This window comes from Lissotriton helveticus, chromosome 7 (genome assembly GCF_964261635.1).
Source record: "Lissotriton helveticus chromosome 7, aLisHel1.1, whole genome shotgun sequence".
NCBI classification, from domain to species: domain Eukaryota; kingdom Metazoa; phylum Chordata; class Amphibia; order Caudata; family Salamandridae; genus Lissotriton; species Lissotriton helveticus.
This window is the reverse complement of record NC_136068.1, coordinates 563,328,978-563,356,823: the sequence shown is the minus strand read 5'-3', so window position 1 is coordinate 563,356,823 and position 27,846 is coordinate 563,328,978. Positions and strand designations below refer to the sequence as shown.

At 47.2% G+C, this 27,846-nt stretch overlaps 1 protein-coding gene across 6 annotated transcripts in view; it reads right to left on the bottom strand.

Moving 5' to 3' along the window:
• Positions 1 to 27,846, bottom strand: part of TEP1 (telomerase associated protein 1) — a 1,162,857-nt gene that overhangs the window by 1,007,348 nt on the left and 127,663 nt on the right. For 4 of the 6 annotated variants that reach the window (XM_078652638.1, XM_078652642.1, XM_078652641.1 and 1 more), the window contains exon 7: positions 25,632 to 25,724. The exons of the other annotated variants lie outside the window; for them this stretch is intronic. In XM_078652638.1, coding sequence (XP_078508764.1) covers positions 25,632 to 25,724 — 93 coding nt within the window. The remainder of the gene's footprint in view (positions 1 to 25,631; positions 25,725 to 27,846) is intronic. 6 annotated transcript variants of the gene reach the window in all.

Genomic DNA, 27,846 nt, shown 5'->3' with positions numbered 1-27,846 from the left:
CATAGAGGTTTGGGCATAAATAATGTATTATTATAAGTATGTTTAGTCAATACACGGCGTTAACCAGAAAACTGGCTTTGTTCCAATACTGCTTGCTTTATTGTTTGCCAGTGTGTTAACATTTGGCCATTCAAAGATGGCGCTCAAGGAAGATTGAGCAAGTCGTCCTTTCATGTTTACTATAATTATGGAAATATGTTTAAAAATGGGTGCCACTGCCGCGTCCATAACACCGACGAAGGCGCAAATTCCAAAACGAGTTTTTTGTTGCTAAGATAAGCTTAAGTCTTCTTCGCAACTTGCCCAGCAAGTGTTGGCTTTGTTCTGTGAAAAAGGAGCATTGGAGCGTATAAATATGTATGTATGTATGTATGTATGTATGTATGTATGCATGTATGTATGCATGTATGCATGCATGTATGCATGCATGCATGCATATATATATATATATATATATATATATATATATATATATATATATATAACATACTTAAACATTTTAGAAACACACAGTCACTTGATGTCATCAGTGATAACATCAGTGATGTCACTGATCATGTCATGAGGGATGTAATATGTGACGTCATCAGAAGTTCACTGCGGGGGCGCGATTTATAGTTAGCTCAGCTAAGTATAAAGGACACATTTCTCTGGTTTTGAACAAGTGAAATGTCAGCCTAACTATAACATTCCTGAAACCTGTGTTTTTTGCCAGTGAATTTCTAAGGTTTTTTTAAATGCTAATTTCTAACTATAACGTCCCTGAAACCTATGTTTTTTTCAGTGACTTTTTAAGGTTTTTTTAAATGCTAATTTCAAACTATAACGTCCCTGAAACCTGTAGTTTTTTTCAGTGAATTTCTAAGGTTTTTTTAAATGCTGATTTCTAACTATGCCTATATAGGTAGGACAGGTGCAGAAAGAGGAGATAAAGTGCAGAAACAACCAAGAGAAGTGAAGGAAGAAGGAAGAGCGGTGCAGAAAGAAGAATAAAGGTGCAGAAAGAAGTAAGAAAAAAGCAGAAAGATTCAACAGAAGTCCAGAAAGAGGAAGAAAGGTGGAGAAAGAAGCAAGAAGTGCAGAAATAACCAACAGAGGTGCAGAAAGAGGGTCTACTTTGACTGTACCCTACAACACTCATACAAAGTAGCCTAATCACTAATCCTTCTCCCAAGATGTTTTAACCCTCACTTTTCTCTTGAAGGTTCTCTATTAATCGACTGCTCAGAATGTTAGGCCTACCAAATATAAAACACCAATACTAAGCATATCACTGTTGTAAGTTTGACCAAGTTTGTGAAGTTATGCATGCATGTGTCTGCTTGTACCAAGTGACATGTTACATAAAAAGAAACATACAAATACTTGAATACCTGTGTTCCAAACCGGATACTTTGTACATTTGTGTACACAAAAGTGTATATATTTCTTTCTGCTCATAATACAGGGCACATGGGTATCCAATAGTATATTTGAGGGGCTCTATAACACCTATATGCATAAGGCCGGCCTGCTTGTGCAACCAAATGATAGAGCAGAACTAAGATTTGCCCACCTATAGGAGAAGTTACCCACTTTTTAAGCTACCATCTTCAGATGCATAACACATGTGTGAATACATTTTCAAGTAGACATATACCTCAGTCACAAGTGCACACAGACCTTTAAACTGGACAGCTCACACTTCCCTTTTCAGTACAGAAAGAGGGAAGGGGGTCGCAAACAGAGGCAAGAGGGGTGCAGAAAGAAGGAAGAGGGGTACAGAAATAGGCAAGAGGGGTACAGAAAGAAGCAAGAACGGTATAGAAAGAAACAACAGAGGTGCAGAAAGAGGCAAGAGGGATACAGAAAGAGGTTAGAGGGGTACAGAAAGAGGCAAAAGGGGTAGATAAAGAGGCAAGAGAGTTGCAGAAAGAGGCAAGAGAGTTGCAGAAAGAGGCAAGAGAGTTGCAGAAAGAGGCAAGATGTGCAGAAAGAGGCCAGAGAGGTGCACAAAAATGGAACATGGGTGGAGAAAGAGGCAAGAGAGCTGCAGAAAGAGGGTATAGGGGTGCAGAAAGAGGCAAGAGGGGTGCAGAAAGAAGCAAGAGATGTACAGAAGGAGGCAAGAGGGGTGCAGAAAGAAGCAAGAGAGGTGCAGAAAGAAGCAGGAGAGGTGCAGCACAAGTTACAACTTGTGTAACGATAGATCTGTAAGACATTAGTTAGTGATAGATTCCTTACCTTAGAATATCCCCAGGAGTCAGACTGGATCCGGAAACTTTTGCTTAGCAGTACCCTTGGACGTCAGTAGTTGCCGTCCTGCTGCTCCGCGTCAGTCACTGACGTTGTCAGCGCTGAGATGACATCACAGAGAGTAATTAGGCACCACCCATGTGCGCTGACGTCCGTTCTGTACACGACTTTCCGCGCCAGGACCGCAGAGCCATGCAAGATACTGACCATTGGTGCATACAACTAGGGCCCTAAAAGGGGATGACCTTAACCTAGTAATCAGTTCACAGAACGAGGAGGATGGCTGGGGCGGTAAGAAATATATCACTAACTAATGTCTCTTACAGATATATTGTTACACAAGTAGTAACTTGTGCATCTGAAAGAGACACGTTAGGATAGATTCCGTACCTTAGAATAGAGACCTCAGCAATACCAACCCTGGTGGTGGGTCTGCGAACAAACTTACATCAGGAAGTCATGGAGTACAGAATGGCCAAAAAAGCGGTCTCTCCGGACTGGACTGTCAAGGCAATAGTGCTTTGTAAACGTGTGCAGTTAGGCCCACGTAGCTGCCTGACAAATGTCCTGCAAGGGAACCCCACGTCCCAAGGCAGTAGTGGCTGCAGTTGCCCTGGTGGAATGGGCACGCAGCCCCACAGGAGGCTCCTTCTTGGCCATGGAGTAACATGCCTTGATGCACAGAACGACCCACCAATAAACGGTCCGTTTGTGCAAAGCACAACCTTGTTTGGCGCCCACGTAGCCAACAAAGAGCTGATCATCCACCCGAAACTGTTGGGTACGCTGCAGATAGAAAGTAAGCACATGTTTCGGGTCCAAACGGTGGAGCCTCTCCTCTTCCCTGGAGGGATGCGGAGGCGGAAAGAAGGTGGGCAAAGTGATGGTCTGCTCAATGTGGAAGGGCGTGACAACCTTTGGCTAGAAAGGAGGACGGGTCCTTAAAACCACCTTGTCCGGATGAACAGAAAGGAAAGGAGGTTTAGAAGAAAGAGGTACAAAAGGGGGTGGTGATGGACGGAGCATCTGAACCAATCAGACACTCACAACCAGTCAACAGATCTGGGTTTAATCCATCACCGTTCTTTAGCCCACTCTGCCACCCCAGTTCAGACATAGCCATATGCAAATCAGTCTGACCCTATGCCTCATGGTAACAGTCCAGCCCGAACTGCCAAGCCATGCCTTCCCTGGACCAGAATCAAGCTTCCTAGGACCGGTTTCTGGCATTACAGCCGTCTTCAGCCAGGCTTGCTTGAATCCAGTGGCAAAGTGAGCAAGGGACTCACGTCTGAGCATACCCTGCCAACTTATGGCGTACAAAGCGGTACAAAAGGGGGTGGTGATGGACGGAGCATCTGAACCAATCAGACACTCACAACCAGTCAACAGATCTGGGTTTAATCCATCACCGTTCTTTAGCCCACTCTGCCACCCCAGTTCAGACATGGCCATATGCAAATCAGTCTGACCCTGTGCCTCATGGGAACAGTCCAACCCGAACTGCCAAGCCATGCCTTCCCTGGACCGAAATCAAGCTTCCTAGGACCGGTTTCTGGCATTACAGCAGTCTTCAGCCAGGCTTGCTTGAATCCAGTGGCAAAGTGAGCAAGGGACTCACGTCGGAGCATACCCTGCCAACTTATGGCGAACAAAGCGGTACAAAAGGGGGTGGTGATGGACCGAGCATCTGAACCAATCAGACACTCACACCCAGTCAACAGATCTGGGTTTAATCCATCACCGTTCTTTAGCCCACTCTGCCACCCCAGTTCAGACATTGCCATATGCAAATCAGTCTGACCCTGTGCCTCATGGGAACAGTCCAGCCCGAACTGCCAAGCCATGCCTTCCCTGGACCGGAATCAAGCTTCCTAGGACCGGTTTCTGGCATTACAGCCGTCTTCAGCCAGGCTTGCTTGAATCCAGTGGCAAAGTGAGCAAGGGACTCACGTCTGGTATGCTCAGACGTGAGTCCCATGCTGTCCACACCACTGGAGTCAAGCTATCCTGGCTGAAGACGGCTGATAGCCAGAAACCGGTCCTAGGATGCTTGATTACGGTCCAGTAAAGACATGGCTTGGCAGTTCCGGCTGGACTGTTCCCACGAGGCACAGGGTCAAGGCTGATTTGCATATGGCCATGTCTGAACTGGGTTGGTGTGGAGTGCAAAAAAACAATGGATTTAGGCCCAGATCTCTGTACTGGGGTGAATGTATGACATTGTTCTACATTCTGTCCATCAATTGTTGTTTTTGCATTTGGGTTTAGAAGAAAGAGCCTGGAGCTCACTCACTCTTCTGGCAGAGGTGATAGCTACCAGGAAAGCCTTCTTGAGAGTGAGAACACATAAAGGACAGTTATAAAGAGGCTCAAAGGGAGCGCACATCAGAAAAGTCAAGACAAGATTTAAGTCCCATTGAGGCATTATGAAAGGCATGGGAGGAAACGTGTGGGGAATGCCTTTGAGGAAACGGTTAACAGCCGTGGACTTAAAAAGAGAAGGCTGATCAGAAAGCCTCAGGAAGGCGGAAATGGCAGAAAGATAACCTTTGATAGTGCTCAGAGCAGAGCCCTGCTGGGCCAAGGATAGGATAAACAGAAGAACCTCAAAAAGAGGGGCCGAAAGGGAATCCACAGCCTTTGCTGTGCATCATGCCACAAATGTGTTCCACCGGCAGGCGTATACCGTTTTAGTGGAGGGATGCCTGCCTGCCAGAATGACATTACAGACTTCGGGGAGGAAGGTCGAAAGCTGTCAACTGTCGCCGCTTAATTTCCACGCTTGGAGGTGGAGGCTGGACAGGTTCGGGTGGAAGACCGTCCCCTGCTGCTGCGACAGAAGATTCTCCCGAAGAGGCAGACGGTTCGGGGATTGATGCTCATACGGAGTAGCTCGGGATACCATACTCTTCGAGCCCAGTCCGGAGCCACAAGAATAACTTGAGCCCGGTCACGCCTGATCTTCATCAACACTCTGGGCAGAAGTGGTATAGGCAGAAAAGCATACAGTAGACCGCAGCGCCACTCGAGAAGAAAAGCGTCTCCAAGCGAGTGCCGCCTTGGAAATTCCAACGCGCAGAAGTGATGACATTGCGCGTTCTCTTCGGTGGCAAATAGATCTAACCAAGGTTCTCCCCACTGTAAAAAGGGACCCCATTCATGATCCATCAAGCACCGGCGGCTGAGTTTGGCCGCCCCGACGTTCAGAAAACCTGCCAGGTGTTGAACCACCAAGTTAATGCCTTGATGTTCCAGCCATGTCCAGAGGCGCAGAGCCTCCCGACATAGGGTCCAGGACCCCACCCGCCCTGTTTGTTGCAATACCACATGGCGGTGGTGTTGTCTGTGAACACCTGCACTACACTTCCCCGAACAGAGGGCAGGAATGCCTTCAGTGCAAGTTGTATCGTCCGCAGCTCCAGCAAAGGTTGATATGTAGCCGGACTCCACTGGAGACCAGAGGCCTCTGATCTCCGCCTCTCCATCCCAGGAGGGACGCATCCGTCACCACTGTGTGCTCCAGTTGGGGAAGGGTGAGGGACCTGCCGTTGACCCAATCGCGATTTTTGAGCCACCACTGCAGATGTCGTGCAGTGCCCTCCGAGATCTGGACATGATCGGACAGGTTAGGTTGTCTTGATGCTGTGCCCACTGGAACTTAAGGTCCCACTGCAGAGCCCGCATATGCCATCTGGCGTGTTGCACTAGCAGGATGCAGGAGGTCATCAGGCCGAGGAGCCGGAGGGTCATCCTGACGGACGCCCGGGATAGAGGCTGAAAGATTGGAATCATAGCCTGAATATCCCGGACTCGCTGCTCGGAGGATAAACCTGAAACTGCGACGAGTCCAGAACCGCTCCGATGAAGGGGAGCTTCTGAGAGGGACTCAGGTGCGACTTCTGCACGTTGAGGGAGAACCCCAGCAAAGGCAGGAGGTCGGCCGTAGTCTGGAGGTGGGAGACAACTGCCTGGGGTGAGCCCGCCTTCAAAAGCCAGTCGTCAAGGTAGGGGAAGACGGACACCCCTGACCTGCGCAGATGAGCTGCAACCACCGCCATCACCTTCGTGAACACCCGAGGGGCGCTGGTAAAGCCGAAAGGGAGCATGGTAAACTGAAAATGCTCCTGGCCTACCGTGAACCGCAGCTAGCGCCGGTGGGGCGGCAGGATGGGGATGTGGGAATACGCGTCTTGCAAGTCCAACGCTACAATCTACCGGTATACGGACAGCGCCGGGACAACTCCGGTGGAGGTAGCTGTGCGCTTTACAAATTCCGACATTTACATTTAGTCTCCTGGGTCTAGGGCAGCCAAGACCTGAGCAAAAGTCAGTATCTTGAACTTCTCCTTCCGGAGGAAGCCGTTGACATTCCCGAGGTCCAAGATAGGGCGTAGGCCCTCTTTGCCCTTCTTGGGAACCAGAAAGTAGTGGGAATAGCAACCACACCCTACTTCTGGCCCAGGAACGCGCTCGATGGCCCCCTTGGCCAAGAGGGCCGCAACTTCCTCCTGTAGAAGATTCAAGTGATCCCCCGACACGCGGTGGTATTGCGGTGGCATGGCTGGCGGGGTAGCCTCGTAGGGGAGGGAGTAGCCCCTTCCGACGAGTTGCAGCACCCACCTGTCCGCTGTGATGGTGCACCAGTGGAGGAGGTGATGGCGAACCCTGCCCCCCCACTAGCGTCGAATGGGCCTGAAAGCTCGGACTAGGAGGGCTTTGAGGCGGATGCTCCGGGGGTGGATGTGGACTGGCCTCACCGTTGTCCCCGGGCACCACCACGTTGGTTACCACGTCCGCCACCGTGCTGGATGTTAGTCTGCGGCCCGTGCCTGGCAGGATGTGTGGGGGCGCCCCTTCCTTGGCCACGAAAGGAGCGAAAGGCAGAAGTTTGCTGGCGCGGGCCGACAGGCCCAAGGACTTGGCCGTAGCCCTGGAGTCCTTAAAGCGCTCAAGCGCACTGTCTGCCGCCTTGTCGCCAAAAAGGAGACGGCCATCGAACAGCATGTCCAGAAGTGTGTTCTGGACATCGGCCGAAAAGTTGGCGGACCTCAGCCAGGCGTAGCGGCGAACCGCCACCGTCGTTGCAATCACCCTGCCTAGCGAGTCTGTTGTATCCAGCCCACATCGGATGGAATACCGAGCTGCATCTCGACCCTCCACAAGGGCTTGGGCGAGTTTAACCCGGGCCTCCTCCGGGCATTGTGGCAGCACGTCCGCGACCGTGTCCCACAGAGAGTGGGTATAACGGCCCAAAAGGCACACGGTGTTGACTGACCGCAACCCCAAAGTCAGTGAGGAGAACATCTTTTTGCCATATTGTTCGTACCTTTTGGATTCCCGATCAGGGGGAGCTGTCGGGAATGCGGTCTGGGAGTTAGAGGCCTGGATGACCAGGCTCTCTGGGGTGGGGTGGGTGGACAAGAATCTAGGGTCACCCGGGGCCGGGCAGTGGTGTCTGGCCACGTTCCTATCCACAGGGGGACCTGTGGCGGGCCTAGACCAAGTGCCCACAAGAACGTCAGTTAAGGCCTCATTAAGCGGCAGCAGAGGCTCCGAAAAGCTTGCCTGCGACCGGGAGCTCAAGAGCCAAAGCCTTGGCCGCCCTCGTCAGCACCACACTATAGGCAGCCCCCTCCTCCGTTGCCACGGTAGGAGGGGAGACAAAACCAGTGTCGGGCGATGTGTCCAAACCACTGGCCTCCCCTAGCTCACATGCCCAGTCCTGATAAGACTGGTACTCCCGTGCCAGAGGGTCCTCAGCCCCCTCCCAATCCTCCTCGTCCTCCATCTCCTGGAACTCAGGTTCAAATGATGGGGGCTGATCATAAAAGAAAAGTTCTTCCCTCGATGTCGAATGCGGCGTCGAGCGACGCCGCTCCGACGTCGGAACCACATCGAGGGGGGGGGGGGATTGGGGACGACGACATCCGGGGACGGCGTCGGGGGCGACACCATGGGGGACGGTGTCGGGGGCGACACCATGGGGGTCGGCGCCGGCGGAGGGGTCGTGAGGTCGAACAGCGGCGACCCGGATCTGGAACCGGATCCAGTGGGGCCTTGCGGCGTCAGGACCGTAGTCACCGACGGCACCGTGACCGAAGCACCCGCCGGCGGCGGGGCGGAAGCAGCCGGCCCGCCAAGGCCCTGAGTCGGGACTGCGGGGCCCGAAGGCGCGGCGACAATCCTCGACGGAGGGAAGTGAGTCCTCATGGCCACGAGGAAGTCACGAATCTCCTCCGGCGTCGCATTCAGCCCAGGGACAGGCGGGTGTGGAGCTGGCTGCGACGCCTGCGGCTCCGGCGGAACCTCCGGCCGCATCGCTCGAGCGTCGGGGGGAGTCGGAAGAGCGGTGTCGCTTCTTCGACTTCTTGTGCCTCTTACCTGAGGACTTGGAGCCAGACGAGTGGTGTTGACTTGACGAGCGGTGATGACTCGGGCCCCGACTGCCGGAGCTCGAGACGCTTACGGGACCGTTCCCGTCTAGCCTTCGACGTCAAGGCCCGGCAGTCGGGGCACGACTTGTCATCGTGGTCGGGCCACAAGCAATGCAGGCACCGGCGATGGGGGTCGGTCACCGGCGATGGGGGTCGGTAACCGACATCAGTCGGTTACAGTCGGCACAGGCTTTGAACCCGGACATCCCTACCGGCACCGATAGAGTCGAACGACTCGAGAAAAACAGATCAAAAGGATCAAAAAGTTTAGTCAAAAATTGACTAAGGGTACCACTTTTTCCGGATCGGCGCTTGCTGGCGCGGAAAAAAGAAGAACTGACGTCAGCGCGCGCAGGCGGCGTCTAAGTACTCCAACGACGTCATCACGGGCCAACGACGACGACGACCGCGGACGACGCCTACCGACGCGCAAGGCTATTGCTGACGAAAACTTTCCGGATCCAGTCTAACGCCTGGGGATATTCTAAGGTAAGGAATCTAATACTATTAATTGTCCATCCGAGCACTCGTTCAATATCACAAAGTCTTTGTGGTTTTCACCAATCCATTTAATATCCAATTCTTCAATTGTATTCCAAATCATACATCCAAAATTTGAAACGATGCAGCCAACACGTGTTTCGTCTGGTCAGTAGGACCATTGACTTCCTCAGGGCTCCAAAACGTTAGTATCCAGCACTGAACTCCAAATTGTATGTAAGTATCTATTCACGTAGCATCCTCATAATCTTGAATTATTCTAAATTCCTTCGTATCCAAATCCTATCTCTATCAGCCGCACGAGTACACGTACAGAAAGAGGCAAGAGGGGTGCAGAAAGAAGCAACAGAGGTGTAAGAAGAGGCAAGAAAAGTGCAGAAAGAAGCAACAAATGCATAAAGAGGCAAGAGAGGCGCAGAAAGAAGCAAGAGTGGTTTGTACACCCTTAGTACCAATTTAACACCCACATTTAGCAATAAGTAACATGACCATTTTAGGTTTACAAAGGGCCTTGCACTTGTCGCTGCACTTTTGGTAACGTTTCAGCCGTTTGAACTATAAACAATGGTGTTTTTTGTTCAAATCTACAGATTATGCAGCAGACGATGGATTATGTGGCAAATGCGGAAAATGTATAATTGTGCAAAAGTCGGTGTAGCCAAAACACACAGTCGCATAATTCCACTGGCCCTGCTCATACCTCCGACTAGGTCCGGAAGTGCTTCTCAGTGGTTCCTTCTTTTTTGGTCTCGTTGAGATTATAGTTTAGCTTCTATGGGAACGAGGAAGACTAAACCTGAGGTTACCACTCCACAATACAGACTACCATGCCGCATAATTACTCTCCACAACACATAATCCCACACTCTACATATTTCCTATACACTAAATACCACATACTTTCTTTCCACATAATTTAACTGCACAACATACCACATAATTCCACTGCACACAATTTACATCCACTCCAAAAAACATTAATAAAAAACGTTTACATTTACAACGCCAATAGCTCTAACTCGTGGAAATGCGAAACCTATTACATTGTAAATGTTTGTTTAACTAGTAGTCACGTTTGCAGAGTGGTGGCGAAAGGGTGCTGGCCCTCCAACCAGTGCTCAGCAATTCCGCTGCGTGGACTTACAGGAGGTACCAGAAGGGGTTCTTGGCCCCTAAAGTCCCTCAGGAGTAAATTGCACTTTAACCCCAACCCATAGTGTGCCAGGAGATGCGTTTGCAGAGTGGTAGAGAAATGGGGCATGGCCTTCGAAGACCTTTAGAAATCCCACTGTGTGGGACTTACTGGCAGTAACTGGAGGGGGAGATGGCCCTCAAGGACATCTTTGGGGGCCAACTATGCCTCCTATTACCTCCAGTAAGTCCCACACAAAGCAGGATTGCTAAGTTCTCATAGCAGGACATGCCCCCTTTGCCCACCGCAAGTGTGCCTCCTGGCGTGCTTTTGGAAGGGATTAAAGTCCCCCTCGCTGCTGGGGATCCTTAGGGGCCAACTAGCCTACCTGATACCTCCAGTAAGCCCCAGATAGTCGTATTGCTGAGAGGTTACACAGGCCACGCCCCCTTTGCCCACCACTCTGCAAACGCATTTCCTGGTGTGCTCTTGGTTGGGGGATTAAGTCCCCTTGCCTCCTGAGGGTACCTGGGGCCAATTAGCCCGCCTGTTACCTCTAGTAAGCACCACACAGCTGGATTGCTGAGAGATGGTCCAAGGCCACAGCCCTTTTTACACAACTCTGCAAACGTGCCTCTTGGCGCACTGCTGCTCGGGAGAAGAAGTTCACTTTAGTCATCAGGTCCTCAGGACATAAGAGGACCTCATCGCCCCACCAGCAGTGGGCCAAGAGCCACATTTGCAGAGTGGTGTAAAAAAGGGGCGTGGCCTCCGACCACTTCTCAGGAATCACACAGTTTGGGGCTTACTGGAGGTACCTGGTGGGCTAGTTGGCCGCTAAAGACCCTTGGGATTCAAGGGGACTTAATCCCCCAACCCAGAACGCGCCAGGAGGCTTGTTTGCAGAGGGATGCAGGGAGGGGGCAAGATGCCAGCTTTAAAAAAAAAGAAATTTTACGGGGGCTGTGTGGCCCACTTCTCCAAATAGTTTTTGGGCCCTAGGCACCCCAACCCTCCAGTGCCGGACCCATTTTTTATTAAAATAATTTTGAACTAAAACTGGAATGGGGTCGCGTTGCCCCCCTCCTGAGGACCCCATCCCCAGGGACTTTGCCTCTTAACCATGTTTTTTTTTATTACGGGGGGGGGCACATGGCCCCCCTTCCCTTGGCCTCTTTTTGCCCCGGGACCCCATCCACCAGTGCCTGGCCTCATGTTGGGGACAACGGGGGGAGCCCGAATGCCCCCACGGTTCCAGCTGGCTCCCCACCCCCTGCGGGAGCTGGGATTGCTTTTGGACAAGGGGAGCTGCAAACATGCAGCTCCCCTTGTCCAAAATCAATTTGCTTTGCTTCATGGAAGCGAAAGCAGGTTTCCTGCTCACGCTTCCATGAAGCAAAGCACAAGTTTGCAATGACAGGGCGGAAGCAGTCTCCCACCCGGTCATTGCAAACTGGAATGTCCAGGGGGTGGGTACCCCGGGACATTGCTGGAGCCTTTCTTTCCTTAAACTGACGGGATACTGCTGATGAGTCTTCCGACTTACAAGACCTAGTTTATCAGGGCTTTGGAATGGGCTGTTTCTCTGCCATAATGGATCAAGATTAACATGACAACTCCTGTGGGGGTATACTTAGGAACGGACAGGACGTTTACTGGTTTGCGCTTTCTCCAGATACGGATTTAACTTTGGTACAAGCTCTCACATACTACTGGGATTTGGAATCTTCAGGCGGTGAGGTTTACACACAGGTACAGGATACTCGCAGAAATAAAGGCGGGTCACACAAATCACGATTCATACAACTTGGATACTATGTGTTTTTTGTTGGGAACCATTGAATACCTAGAGGACAAAGCTTTGTATAACTGCCCTATGCTTCCTCAGATGAGCAGACTTTGTGAGTCCTTCTGTACATCCGGTACACTGTTCTACGGTGGTACCAGGTGCATATACCATTGGATCTTAGCCTTGAGAAAGTCCTACTGGACGAAAAACATGTCTGCTGCCAGTGTGGTTTTTTTGTATTTGGATTTTTGCGAACAAGAATAAAATAAAAAAATAAAAATATCTGATGGACTCACTCTAACTACGATCTGTGCTACTACCTACTTTACTCTTTTTGGACTGATTCGGTGTGCCTCGGCATTTGTGCATGTCGATTGCTGGAGCCGGTCTTGGGGGGTGGAGGTCCCTAGGGCCATGGAGGGCCCCAGGAGGAGGGGACTTTGCCCTGCTCCCATAATGTATGTAGCCCCGGGGATGTGGTGGTCCCCGGGGCCAGGGGTCCACAATGGAGCCCCACATTGACATAATTAGTGCCCCGGGGAGGTGGTGGTCCCTGGGGCTTGGGGGGGGCCCGCAAGACCCCCCTGACCTTAATTTCAGTGTGCCATAGGGAGGTGGTGATCCCCAGGGCTGCGTGGGGGGGGGGGCTTGGCAGGAGCCCCCCACACATTTTTTTAGGAAAAGTACCGGGGAGGTGGTGGCTATGGGCCCTATAAAAAGAACACATAATATTAATTACATATAACAAAAACCTACAAATACTATATATAATAAAATAATAAATGTACGAAAAATAATTCTTTTGAACTAGAAAATATTTACAAACAAAAGAATTAATTAAAACATAAATGTATTTATTTTATTTTCTACCCTTTAACACCACACCAACAACAAAACACTTCAACATTTTTATTTACATAATTAACATACTTAATTAAAAAATATTATTAAAAAACGAACATTGACTACACACACTTTAACACTATAATTTCCACAAGATACACCTAAATCAAATAAAACACGATTAGAACTTATTTTAAAATTAAAAAAAAATACTATTAACTAATTACATAATTAAAATGTATTTATTACCCACCCTTTACCCCTTTAAAAGTAATAAAAGCAGACAAAAATAAACAATTACCCAAAATAAATATCAGATAATTAACATTAACTATATAGTAAACATAAATGACTTCTCACCTTTTACTCCTATAAACACCACAACACACACCTAAAATTAATTACACAATTACCATAATTACCGTTTAATAAATTAAAATTAACAATTATTAATTAAATAATAAATTACTTTACGCATTTAACACTCTCAATTAAACAAATATTAATAAATAAAAGTTAATCAATAAAATCAAAATAATCAAATTACTTCCCACCCTATTCCCCTATAAACCCACAACCCGCTAAAGAACTAAAAGCGCAAAATTAAAATAAATTAATAACTACTACAATTGTAACAATATATTAACAATACAAAATTCTTATGCAAAAAAGATTCATCACATACATATAAAATATATTGTAAAATACTTAACAAAAAATTATATTTTTAACTGTATTTATGCAAACGATATTAAACACTTTGCTATTTTTAAAATCGAAATTACTTACCTTAAGTTGATATTCTTGACCAAGATATTCTTGCTGTCGATATTTCTGACCCACGATATTAATGACTCGATATTTGTGCAGCTCGATATTTTGTACTCAATATGAAGTCTCTGCACCCTGTAATTTGCATTTCTTTGACAATTCGGCCATCTGTCTCAGAGTTCTGTTTGGAGACCCATGCTTGACTTAAAAATGTTCGACAGACCTACTTCTATTCCTCCAGGGTTTTTGCATAGCCTCCAAGCCTGAATCTGCTGCCGGTTCCGCCTGCCCTCCCTCTATCTAGTCCCATGCTTCCTCAGGATTGATGAATTCTCATATTTTGCCTTCAGATATAATTCTCAGATGGGTTAGAAATATGTATTGTATGTTCTTTTCTCTGGGGGCTTGCATGATATCACTTGAAGCTTGTTTGCACTGCTAGTGTAAATTTAGGACACAGAGGGACAGATGTTTTTGTACTGGACAGCCCTGTACCGCCTTGCTGCATGCAACGTAGCTTCACTGTTTCAGAAGTTGAACATTCTTGCATGATGGCTCTGGATGGCGCCCCAGTTTGAGCATTAGACCCAGCGCATGGTAAGCCCTTTTCACAGTGAAACTTTTAGAAAGGTCTTTTAGCTTCAATAATGTAGTGATCCAATTCTGTACAAATAGTTCTATGCTTGAGTCCTCTGCCTATTCTGGTAATCCTACTATGCAGGTATTGTTCAGCCAAGATCTTCCTTTAGCATGTTCAAAGTAGGCATTCACAGCGGGCAGGGAAACAGATGAAAAGTACGCTCCAAGTGGGCAAGAGCATTTTCCATGCTCCCGCCCACTGGGACAGGAATTAGTGTTTAGTCGCGCTTGGTGGGAGCTTTAGAATTGCTGCCGCCAAGCAAGAGCAAACACGCTATGCCCAAGGGGAAGGCATTCCGGGGAAAGGGTCATAGCAGGAGCCCAGCCCTGGGTAAGGGGTACCCTGGGCCACTGGGCCATTAATGGATCAGGGAGCTGGGCCATTAATGGATCAGTGAGCTGCGCCATGCAGTCCTCCTCTATTTTCTATTCACAACAAGGCCCCGAGGGATGGGGTCCCCAGGGTCAAACGTGGCCAGGAAAGTAGGGTGGTATGGCCCCCTTCCCGGTTTTAAAAATAAGCCAGGCCCCAGAGATTGGTACCCCTGGGGCCGCATTCGTCCCAGGAGGAGACCACTCTGCTTCCCTCCCAGTTTATGAAATCCACCCCCTGGGGGATGAGGTCCCTGGGGCCAAAATCGGCTTGGGGAGCGGAGCCGCGTGTGCCCCCCTCACCTTTAATATAAAACATAATTTCTCCTTGGACCTAGCCAACCCAAGGGGCAAAGAAAAGCACTTGCAGGCATCCATGCTTGCATTTTTCAAGCTAGCCTGGCTGATGACGGCTGATTAGCCCGAAACCGGTCCCAGGATGTTTGTTTCCGGTCCAGGGAAGACATGGCTTGGCAGTTTGGGCTGGACTGTTCCCATGAGGCACAGGGTCAGACTGATTTGCATATGGCCATGTCTGAACTGGGGTGGCGGAGTGGGCTAAAGAATCATGATGGATTAAACCTAGATCAGTTGACTGGGGGTGAGTGCTTGTAATGTTCAACACTCCGTCCATCATCCCCTTTTGTTCTGCTTTTTTCAGGTTGGCCAGGATCCGTGGAGCCTCTGCTGTTTCACAGCAAAGTTCAAAATGGAAAAATATGTTTTTTAGCCCTTGGTGGTGTCCCTGTGGGACCCCACCACGAGGCCTAGGGGGTCAGTGTATTCCAAACCTGCCCCCCTTTCTTCACTTTTTTTTTAAATGGAACTCGGACATGCCTGATGCCCAAGATGGTTGGCAATACTTCCAGGTTGAAGTGTTGGCAGCCAATCAGACCTAATTTGGATAACTGTTGGATCTGTGGACCCTCCACATGCCTAAACATATACATTTATTTTTTCCTTAATGACTCCAAAACTACTGAACGGATTTACATCAAATTAGAAACAGGGCTATTCCTGGACAAGAGCTAGCGGTCTGTCAAATTTGGTGTAATTACGTTCAGAGATTCGGGCTGGAGTCGTTTCAACAATCCTTATTGAAAATTGTGTGGGTAAAACACTTTTTGTCCCCTCCCCCCCATCCTCCCACCACCCCTTGATCAATCCCCCCAAAACTTTCAAGACAGCAGCTGAAGTGAGTGGCAAAATTGTTCTGAAAATGTTGTTAAGATTTGTCAAACAGCGCCAAAGTTTTTAGCAATACAAAAAACACATGGACTATGGAAACTAGATCCTAACTAGAACTACCTACTGCCGACCACTAGCAGATAACATATATAAATATGTATATTATCCAATGTCTGCCTACTGTAAGAAATTGGGATATTGGTTGAGGGGAGTGTAAACCTCACTGAAGGAACAACCACAACCCTTGACAAGGTGAACCACAAAAGTCACTTAATTAACCTGTGCTTAACCCTCCGGTAGCTTGGCACCAAAAGCAGTCAAGCTTAATTTAGAGGAATTGTGTAAAGTATTTATGCAGCACACAATCCGTTATAAAGTGAAAACCCAACACAAGAAAACGACACACATCAATTTGGAAAACAGAGTACAATGTAATAAATAAAATGAGACCGAAAAACTAAAATCCATTCCATATAACCGGGAATATGCAACTTTAAAAGTTTAAGTAAAAATAGCACCAAGAAGGAAAACAAGCTAACTGTGGGTATGTGGACATGCTAGACCGGGATAAAGTCACAGCTTTAGTTCAACCGGGATGGAGTGCGGACCGGATACAGAGACCAGGTTAGTACTCCTGACAAATATATCAAAGTCTGGAGCACAGGGTTAAAAACATCAGGATTTCACAGTAGGAGCTCAATGTTATGCCAGCCAAGGTCTTGGACCTGGGGAGGCCCACTTGGGGATCAGGAACTCACTCAAGTAGAGCTCAGGCAGGTCCAAACAGGGTACGTTGTAGAAGGTCAGCTGGAAATTTGCAGGTGGCCCTCAGGAGCTTGTTGTGCACCTGTAGTTCAGAACAGTCTCTCTGGTAGTCCTGGTATCAAGGAGCAAGGCAGGCTTCAAGCGGCAGAGCAGTGCTTCAAAGGTACAAGTCAGGCTTCCAGCTGTAGGGAAGTCCTCTGGTAGCAGCAGGTAAATCCTCTGAGGTACAAGGCAGACTTCAAGCAGCAGGACATTCCTCTGAAGTACAAGGTGGTCCTTCTGGAGGTCCTCCGCAGATCCAGGAGTGAATTGATGAGTGGCTCGGGAGGGCCAATATTTATACCTGGTGCCTTTAAAGTGGAAGAAACTTCTAATCCATCCCGACATCTGGTTCTGGAAAGTTTGTTCCTTCCCCTATGCCCCCTGTCCAGACTCTAAAAGGCCCAGGGGGGCAAAAGGCTGGTGTAAAGTTATTTTACAAGTGGGCTGGAAGCAGCCCTGTTGAAATGTAAGTGGGGCAGGAACAGCTCCGGCCCTCCCAACCAATCGACGCCCAAGTTCTACTGTTCACTGTCTGGGTCTAATACGCATTCCTAATGGGGGAGCAGTTACAACCCCAAGCAGTTGGAAACTCCTATAGGCCTCAAAAAGTACAGGGCAGGAAAATGCTTACTTTCTAAAAGAAAAAGACCAATGCGTAGTTTCACACTAGAGTCAAGCTGCACTGCGATGCAGAAATTGCAAGAAATAAACTCGCAGTAATACACAAGAGACCTTCTCCTCCCACACGCTCACACTCCACACGTAGATTAGCCCTCGCTGTTCTCCTGAGTGCGGGCCCGTCCGGGCGAGCGGACCCACTGTCTCGGGAGTCAGCGTTTTAGCGTTTCTATCTGGCTGGGCATAAGAATCGATGACGGCACGTATGCGCAGCGGACGTGCGCAGCGGGCGCGCCAAAGGCAAGCCCGTCTGCGCCCGTCCGCTCCAAGGACGCGCTTAGTGCTAGGGACGCTGTCGCTCCTATTGGAACAGGTGGAGATACAACCGGAGGGTCCATAATAAGGTAGAATGGAACTGAGCTATGCGGCTTAGGGGTGCAGGGCAAAGGTAGGGGGACTATTAGATTTCTGGCAACTGCTACCCCGACTTCAGATTTTTTACGCAGTGATCTGTTGTCATGTGGGCTCCACAATGTAAGATCGCTGCCCAAACCTGGTGTGGAAACTCAGCTACTGCTGGAACATCATGGCTTAGAGATTCTGTTTTTAACAGAAACCTGGACTAGTCCGGACTGCGATGTCGATTCAGGTATGGCTTGTCCTCCTGGTTTTAAATTCTGTCACAAGCCCAGACAGAGTGGGAGAGGGGGGGGGGGGGGACATTGGGGTTATTTACAAGGACTCCTGGGATCTGGTCACCATTGATATCGAGGACAGTGAAGGAATGGAAATGTTGGGGTTTGCCATTAAAGATGCACATGCGCATGTACTAACAAGGATTACTTGCTATAGGCCCCCTGGAGTCTTTATAGGCCAGCTGCAACAGTCATTTCTAGATACCATTACGAATATGGTTGCTGTTCATCAGAAAGTGGTTATATTAGGGGATTTTAACCTCTGGATGAATGGCCCCCTTAATTCAGGTTATCTTAATATTCTTCAGTCGTGTGAGGGTTTTGGCCTTCTTCAGCAGGTGACTGAAGCAACCCATAAGGGAGGCCATATACTCGACTTGATTTTTTCAGAAGAGCATCTTCTTACGATCACGGAACTCCTTCCTTTGGTTTGGTCGGACCACTTTTTAATTAAGTTTACAGTGGATGTGGCCAAAAAGAATCATGGTTTGAGTGGGGTTAGTAAGAACTATGTTGGCCCTGACTGGAAGGGCCTCCTACGGAAGCGAGGCTTAGCTCCTTTGTTTGCGGTAGATAACTGTTTTTTAGCCACCAATCCAGTAGGCAATAACTATTCTGACTTCTGTGAAAAGATCCTGGCAGATTTGGATGTGGTGGCTCCGTTGAAAAAGCATCGAATCAGAGGCAGGCCTTCGGAACCTTGGTTCAATGACCTTTTAAAAGCAATGAAAGCGGACTGTAAGCAGGCAGAGAAAAAATGGAGAAGGGACTACACCGAATTGGACAAACAAATATGGAAGTCCAAGATCATATGCTATAAAAAGGAGATATCTAGGGTTAAGGCAGAACTTTTCTCTAACATGATCCTTAACGCCCCTAATGCTTCCAAGTGCATTTTTAAGATTTTAAAGAACCTTACAACCCCGGATTGCACTAAAAAGCAGATGGTTCCATCCCAGAACCTATGTAATAATCTAGCCAACGTCTTTCATTTTTTCAAGATTATAGCTATTATTAAAGAGCTAGGAAAGGATAAGGAGCACTTGAGGTCTGATACCCTGGACTGTGTGGATCATGATAACTCGGATAAAGTAACAAAGGACATTGGTAATGACCTTTGTGATATCAATGCCGAAAATGCTGTGACCGGGTTTAGGCCGCTGACCATGGAAGAACTTTGTAAAGTAACAAAGGGCATCTCCTCCGGCTCACCGTTAGATCCTGTTCCTGTTAAAATCTGGAAGACCTTTGAAACGGAATTGTTTCCCACTCTTAGACAAATCTGTAATCAATCGCTTGATAGCGGTGTAGTGCCGTTGCAGTGGAAACAGGCTTTGGTAACTCCCCTGCTCAAAAAGATCTCCCTGGATCCTACATGTCCAAAAAAACTACAGGCCGATTTCCCTTCTTCCCTTCCCGGCTAAGATCACGGAGAAGGTGGTTAGTAGGACTCTCTCCAACTACCTAGAACGACATGGATTGATGGACGAGGTTCAGTTTGGCTTTCGACCTGCCCATGGCACAGAGTCGGCACTGGTGACCGTGATGGATGAACTTCGTTTGCGGGCAGACAGGAATCAGGCAGCGGTTCTTATCCTGCTTGACCTGTCTGCCGCGTTCGACACGGTTAACCATGGAATTCTTCTGAGCAGGCTAAAGGAGGTGGGGGTGAAGGGACGTGCTTTGCAATGGCTTCAATCCTTTCTTACGGATCAGACGCAGGCCGTGTCCCTCCCTCCTTACCGGTCTGAACAGATTAATATCACTCATGGGGTACCCCAGGGCTCGGCCATCAGCCCGATACTCTTCAATATTTATATGAAACCTTTGATTGCGGTCGTTAAAGAGCATAGGATTAGCATCACAAACTATGCTGACGACACGCAACTCATCCTCTCATTGGAGGGGGAGCAATCCGTCCCTATTGAAGAGTTTCATTGCTGTTTGCGCAATATGGCCCAATGGCTGAAAGTTAATTCTTTGCAATTTAATGCCGGTAAGACGGAGATTCTTTTCTATCCTGTTGATAGAATTCCATCAATGTTGCCTAGTAACTTCTGGCCCAGTGAAATGTCAATGGAAGTGAGACCAGTGGAGAGGGTTCGCAACCTGGCTATTGTGTTTAACAAGCTGAACATGGAAGCCCAAGTTACTAAAACCGTGGGAAATTACTTGGCAATCATTAGATCGTTACGCAAAATTCTTCCTCTTTTACCACCTCAAGTTCGGGCCCTTGCTGTTCAGAGTACAGTCTTGAGTAGACTGGACTACTGTAACGCCCTCTTGCTTGAATCTCCTAAGTCCCTGCTGGACAGATTACTGAGAATACAGTCTGCCGCAGCTAAACTTGCTCTGGGATGGCCGAGACGTTCCTCATCCTCCAGGGCTCTTGCAGAACTCCATTGGCTGCCGGTGGGACAGAGAATTAAGTTTAAATCTCTCTGTCTTGTATTCAAAGCTCTGCATGGGACGGGTCCTATTGCGCTACAGAGAAAGTTTGAGTGGCACGTCCCAGTTAGATATCTTCGCTCTGCTTCAGCTGGATTGGTCAAGGTAGCCAGATTTAGGAAAGCTAGAACTGGGGGCAGAACCTTCGCAGTTGCGGCGGCCAAACTGTGAAAACGTATTGCCCCCGTAAGTAAGACATATTAGTGAGCTCTTACCCTTCAGGAAAAGGCTAAAAACTCTGTTATTTCCTAGCGTTTAGTTGACATACTGTCTGCCACTGGTTGCCAATACCTTTTTGTTGCTTGCATTCCCATTGTGTACTTTGAGTTTTTCTCAGCGCCAGGATGCCGTAAGGTGATAGAGCGCTCTACAAATTAAATAAATAAATTAAATAAATAAGTACAACCAGGTAATCCATATTTCATTCAAGTTTATTCCATTGTCCAGCATAATTACCCTGAATGAACAGCACATTCTGTGTGCAGATGAAAGACAGCTGGATGGGCATTTCTCGTGCATTGAAAGTTTGGAATTCTACTGTTTGACTGACAGCGCACATTGCGAGGACAATGGCATAAACTTGGATGAAATATGGATTACTTATATTATTGTGTATTACTGCGAGTTTATATCTTGCAATTTCAGCATCGCAGTGCAGCTCGAATTTGGTGTGAAACTATGCATGGTCTTTTCTTGACAAACTGTTGTGTTCCGGGGCAGAACACACATCAAGTCTGCACACAAATTCTAGCTTAGGGCATACCGAAGTGTTGTATAATCTAAGTAAACTACGAGTGCATTCCATCACCTTTTTTAGTATTAAACTTTCTGAAAGAGGCATATTCAAAATGTTCATCTAAAATCCAACTTTACCATTAGAGGATTTTCCATTACAATTCACTTGAGTTCAAACATGATATTTCTACCTGTTCTAAATCAAAAGTTTGTACTTATTAAATGTAATAAGGTAACCTAATGTTATCCTATGAAAGAGGTAGCCCTTACGGTAGTGAAAAGATAAATGTGGGAGTTTTCACTAGCAGGACATGTAAAACTTAAAAAAACATGCCCTACCTTTTAACCACAATGCATCCTGTCCCATGGGCTGTTTAGGGCCTACTTTAGAGGCGGCTAATGTGTGTTAAAAATTAAAGTTTAGGCCAGGCAAAAGGTTTATTTTGCTAGGTTGAATTGGCAGTATAAAACTGCACATAGGCTACATTGGCAGATCTGAGACATGTTTGAAAAGACTACCATTAGTAGGTGGCACAATGAGTGCTGCTGTTCACTAGCAGCATTTAATTTACAGGCCCAGGATACCTGTGACTCCATATAAGAGGGACTAAGGGACTTACAAATACATTAAAAGCGCCAATCAGGTGTAAGCCAATTGTAGAATGCTTTAGGGGGAGAGCAAAAGCGCTTTAGCACTGGTTAGCAGTGGTAAAGTACATAAAACCGGTCACGACCTGTAATGTTCTTACCAGTTCTGGCATGCTGGAGAGATTCTCGACTTCGGTTCCTGAGGGTTCTGGTCTGTCCGAGGTCAGGGTGACCCTTTTTGGTAGCCACAGTGATGCAGACAATGAAAAGTCAGAGCAGACTGTGCCTTCCAAAAGGAGTCCCAAGAGGAAAAACCCTGTATGGAAAACCTCAGTTGAAGGCAGAGACTCCAGGAACAGAAAGGAAGGAAGAAACCACAAATAAGAGTAAACACCAGCAAGAAGAATAGAAGGCAAGAAATCCAAGGTTCAAAGGAATCCAAAATGGAACAGGAAGCACCAACTGGAAACAAAAGTGCGCCAACAGGAAGCAAAAATACACCAAGCAGGAGCAAAGGTCACCAAGAGGAGCGAGGACACACCAGCAGGAGCAAGAAGTGTTGCAACACCAGGCAATGAAGGATTCAGGCCCCTAAATACCCATAGGCAGGAAGTGATGTAACAGGGATTAAGCAGTTGTCACCTTGGATAGATAAAATAAGCAGTTGTCATCTTGGCTAGAGAAAAGGAAACGTTAGGAATAGGAAAGGTCGCCATCTTGGAAAGGGCAAAACAAAGAACCTTCCCAAGGCCCTCTGGGAAACAGGACTGAGGACTGACGGGAAGAATAATTAACAAGATGTCACCGGGAGAATATACTAGAAGCTGCAGTGTAATGTGCAAACAAAAGGTGACTGAAAATATGCCCCACAGACGTACTGGAAACAAAGGCTCCAAAATTGAAACTGTGGTGTTCCTACTGTGTATTAATGAGATTTAACGGTCCGACGTGTGGTGCTGCGGCGTGCCAGACTATACACAAGCGTCACAGAGTGTAACCGCGATGCTAAAACAGCGGGCAGGCGTGCAGCACCACGAAACGCCCGAGAAGGAGCCGCTGCTGGGGGTGTTGCAGGCTACACCGCGGCCCACAATGATGAAACAGCAGTGCCACGGGTTGAGTCATGGCCTGCGGCCCAACAAAGCGCTGACAACCAACAAAAATTAGTTCAGCAATCAGGAGGGGTGAAGGCAGAAAGATTGGGGCTGACCAGCAGAGGGGGCCAAGTCCAACACCTACCTTCTCAGAAAACTTAGAAGGGTGGTTTAGAAAAGCTTATACATGCCTAAACTCCTGTCACCTAATACAGAGTACTCTAGGCCTTTCCAAGTATTCCTCATAATGGCCTTCAAATCCTAGCTTAACAACTATTAAACTTCTGGTTCAGTAGTAGCCCCACTCTGATTTTGAACTGTTTTTGATGAAAATTACCACACGGCCTGTAAATCATTAGCTGCTTCTCCAGACAGTATCCCGTTAATATAACCTGCATCAGCCTCTCCAGGGAATATCTGGAGAATGTGCCCAGATATTTTCAGGGAAGGCTGGATGGCAGTAAAGGAATGCCATACTGCTTAAAAGTGACAGAGCTGGATCATACAAGTGATGAAAGCCGCGCTCCGTTCTTTAAACAAGCCGTGTCTAAAGAAAGGCTTCGACAAAAAAAAGCATCTGTTTGTCAAGTTGACAGATTTTTTTGAAGTTAACGTGCCTATGCCTCTTTCTTTAGACGCGGCTTGTGTAAAGAAAGGGGCGCGGCTTCTATGAATTTAAAAGCATGGGTGCTAGTAAACAAAATATATAAATAAATATGTAAATAAGTAAGCATGACCGCTAAATGCAGATTCTTAAAATAAAATTAAATAAAATAGTGGTCACCGACTTATAAAGCAGACCATGTAACACCAGTAAAAGGGCTAGACATTGTGGGAGGTAACAAATGCAGACAAGGCAGTACCAAGGAGGGAATAACCAGCCTAATAACGACTTGGAAGCCAGCGTTTAGGAAGGACAATGACACAAGCCAATTAAAAATATGGGCAGAGAGTGGGTGGGGCTTCAAAGCCATACCCCACTACAGCATGCCTAGTAGCAGTGCATTCGCTGCCCAGGCTTGACCTAAAAAGTTCACACAAACCACTGACAGTGTTTTTTCAGCAATTGTTTAAATGCTACAGAAAACATGGGGAGAGGATGTAGCCTTACGGCTAGAGCGGTTGACCTTGAAGCTGAGGAACCAGATTCAAGTCTCGGCAGGGACGATCAACATCCTGTGATTCTGGGCAAATCTCTTCATCTCCCCGGGCATAAAAAATGAATGTGTACATCTGTAACGATACTGGTGCTCATGTAAAGTGCTCTGTGACCTGATATCTTCGGGTCGAGTTTGCGCTCTATAAAACTCAAAAAAATAAAAATAAACATATCACTGATCATAGTCCATTAACCCCTTGGCCGCAGCGGTAATTCCGCCGTGGCGCTAGGGGGGAGGGGGTCCACGCGGCGCCGCCATGCTCGTGACGGAACCACTCCGTCACGAGCCGTGGTGGCGCTGAGCTTGTGACGTTATGGTTCCGTCACGGCCCGCCCGCTCAATGGAACGTCCAGCGCAGGCGCGGAATTAGCGCCGCGGCGGCCGTGAGGGAACCATTCCGTCACCAGCACAGCCCCACCGTGGCTCGTGACGGAATGGTTCAGTCACAAGCACCCAAGGGGTTAAAAAGGTTCAAAGTAGTGTGGGCGACTAACAGCATACTCGTGAAGTGGTTTGCATTCCACAGAGGGTGTGACATAACAATGTACTTGTGAAAGGATGAGCTTAACATGAATGCTTATGGCCTTTCGCAAGAAGGATGCCAGTAGGACCTGTGACTGTCAAAGGTCTATTAGACCACCCTCCACCTATATCCAAAAGTCCTTAGTTTTAGGAAGGGTTAGAAAAATGACTAAGAGAAGCCTGTATTTAATGGAAAGAAGGGATTTTGACAAGATTTTAGGAACAGAGGGCAGACTCCTTTATAACTTTCTCATGGACAGAAACGGATTACTTTGCACAGTTTTTCCTATTTGATATAGCCTAGTGAACCCTGCTTTGATCAGGGTCAAAGCTACCACTAGTGCAGCATGTTTAGTAGCAACAAGGCAGATGCCGGCGGCAGAAGGAGCCTGCTGCAGCCCAACTGTGGTGGTCTTCTTACTCCCAACCAGGAACATACCAATGTTTTATTGTTTAGTTTGAAACATCCCAAAAACGAATTTACAGCATCTCACAGGCTCATTCCTGCACTGAAAAATGAGGAACTCGCTCAACCTTGGCAGAGTCAGATCTTCTAGAACAGGTCAGGAATTCACAATAAAGCTGGCAATGTTACCGGGATGCTTTTCAGCATTTTTGACACCTTATAAAAATCCTAATGATCTACTGACTCTCTTCCACACAATAACAGGTCCTTGAATATCAGTGCATTTTATTTTAATAATCATTTCTGACAGTAGTGTAGAGTGTATCTGGGCTTAGAATATAGTTTGACATAATACTTCAGGACTATGAAATGACCTTCTCAACTTCAGATATGCTGTTAGTTTCTCACCCATTTTAAGTGTTTGCAGCTCTGTACATTTAATTTCGGCCTAGGTGGTTCTCTGCATATTTTATAAACTAGACTAGACAAATACAGGGGGAGAAAGTGAGAAGGGAAAGTCATAAAGCCTACAATCAGATATTAAATCCCTTTCAAATTTGATTTGAACCATGCTTACACCCAAGAAAGTTGTTCTACCAATGTAGGATGACATCCACAATACTAATGGGCGGAGGGTAACACTGCGCTTACCGTATCAATCTGAGTCCTTACTTTATCAGGAAGCCAATCTGAAAGGGTTCCTGAAAGTCTTGTGGGGTCGGCATCGAGTACAAGCTTAACGGCCTGAAACAATCAAAAAATTGAACTAGTAATGATACTGCTGGGAACAAAATGGTCACGTCTAAAGTAATCCTAAGCCTGGCTTTTCAACTTGAATGGTGGCGGTAACCTTGCCCCTAATTATGAGGGGCACAGGCCAATTGAGACTTAAGAAATGTGGTGCAGTTCAAAAAAGGACATCTGAACTCCAGCACAGTGATATAAATGTATCCTCTTCATAGTGGGCTGCAGTGTTTTATTCCTTTAGATAGCCACATGAACATGGAGACAATGCAACAAACCTTATTGCATCCAAGTTCATACTTAGCCTAGATTCAAGGATTTATCGCAGCACTCCTTAGGAACTCATTAAAATTGCCTCTCATAGATAAGCCTTAGTTTACATCAAGCATTCAAGTAAAGGCGATGGCATTTCCCAATGTTCCATAGACAAAGTTGAAATCATGCTATCACAGATTTAATGAATTGAAGAAATGGGACACTATGTTAGGCCCACAAATCCAAAAAGTTAAAGCAGTTCACTAACCGTGTAACACCATAATCAGAGGTGCCCTTCCCTACCCGCAAGCAGCGACTACGCAAAAGAACTTTACCTGGTGAAACTCTTCTTTTTACTCCAAAGACGTCAAAGATTTCAAAATGCAGCAATAAGCCAACTCGTACACAAATTAATGTGCATAGTCCTCCAAGCACTTCACTGACTACCAATGACCACAGTCTCCTGCTACAAGGCACTCTGCTTTACTCGCTAGGTCTCCTACAGAATGTTTCATACCTAAATTCAAGTAAAACTTCAAAGATACTTGTACAATAAGATACTTTACTAGAGGTGGGTACCTTTGCGGACTGTCCTATTCTACAAAAAGGCATATACTGGTGGAATGTCCTTCTTAGGAGAGGCAGCAACATTATAAAATTCCCTCCAAACCAAGGCAAGAAAGGCATTTGGAACTCAGGAAGATCGTTCAGACCTGGCTCCTTCACAAAAGAATGAAAGAAGACTGCACTGAAGAAAAGCCAGAAGCAATCTCCCACACAACGAGGATATGGACAATAGATGCCCGAAGATCATACCTACACAAGGGCCAGAACCAAAACGCCCCACCTAGGCAAGATCATAGGTGCATCTATCGCTCACTCAACTTCGTTCCACTCCATAAACACACACAGATACAGATACGCAATAGCAAGAACAAGAGAATGGTAAGCCAGTGCTCTTCATACAACGTATAAAATAACTCCCCACACAGTCAACACTCACAGCTCACACGTTTTCTGCATGCCTGTTCACTCCCCTACACACTCAAGCACAGCAACATATGACAAGAGCAACAATTTGGCCATTGGGCAACTTCTCAGACAGGCCAGGCTACGAATCCCTCCACCACGTGCAACCTACAAAGAAGCATGATACATGCCCACTAAAGCACTTTGGAGCGCATTCATTCCTATGAAGATCTATAGCAACTATGCAACAATACTATAATGCAATCCTGACAGGATAAAGGGATCTGGTAGATGGGATAAGAGAAGCTGCGGGATAACTTTAGTTAGACATGAAGTCATAGTCCGTTTGGAGAAAGTGTAACTCTTTTCCGCTCAGCTCCCCATTCAGGTGCCTCAAAATCTTCTGTAGCAACAAAAAAAGATCGTTCAGGCTCTCTATTGGATACCAGATATTCTATTCTAGTCCCATTTATAGAGTGCATGCCTACCATAGGGCATCCCAGTGCTTGCAACGCAAACAGACAATCTCTACACTCAAGAGTTTAAGGTGTTTTAGTTGTAGAACAACCAAGTTTTTAGAGATTTACAGAACAGCAGTTTTTTGTCCACGAGCCGCAAAGTGTGAGGAAATGAGTTTCATAGCTTGGCCACATTGTAGCCAAAAGAGTTCCCTCTGCTTCCTGCTACTCGTACAGTTGGGACGTGATCACTTCAGCATTGTTGGATCTGAGCTCTACTCTGTGTATATGGTGAAATTAAGAGGTTGAAGGATGGAAGGGCCTTTGGTTAGACATGCCCTATGTGCTATGCATAGGTATTTGAATTTAACCCTCTGCTCGACCGGCAGACAGTGGAGGATGGCCAGAGCCTTTCAGGGAGAATTGTGTCTGGGGATGTT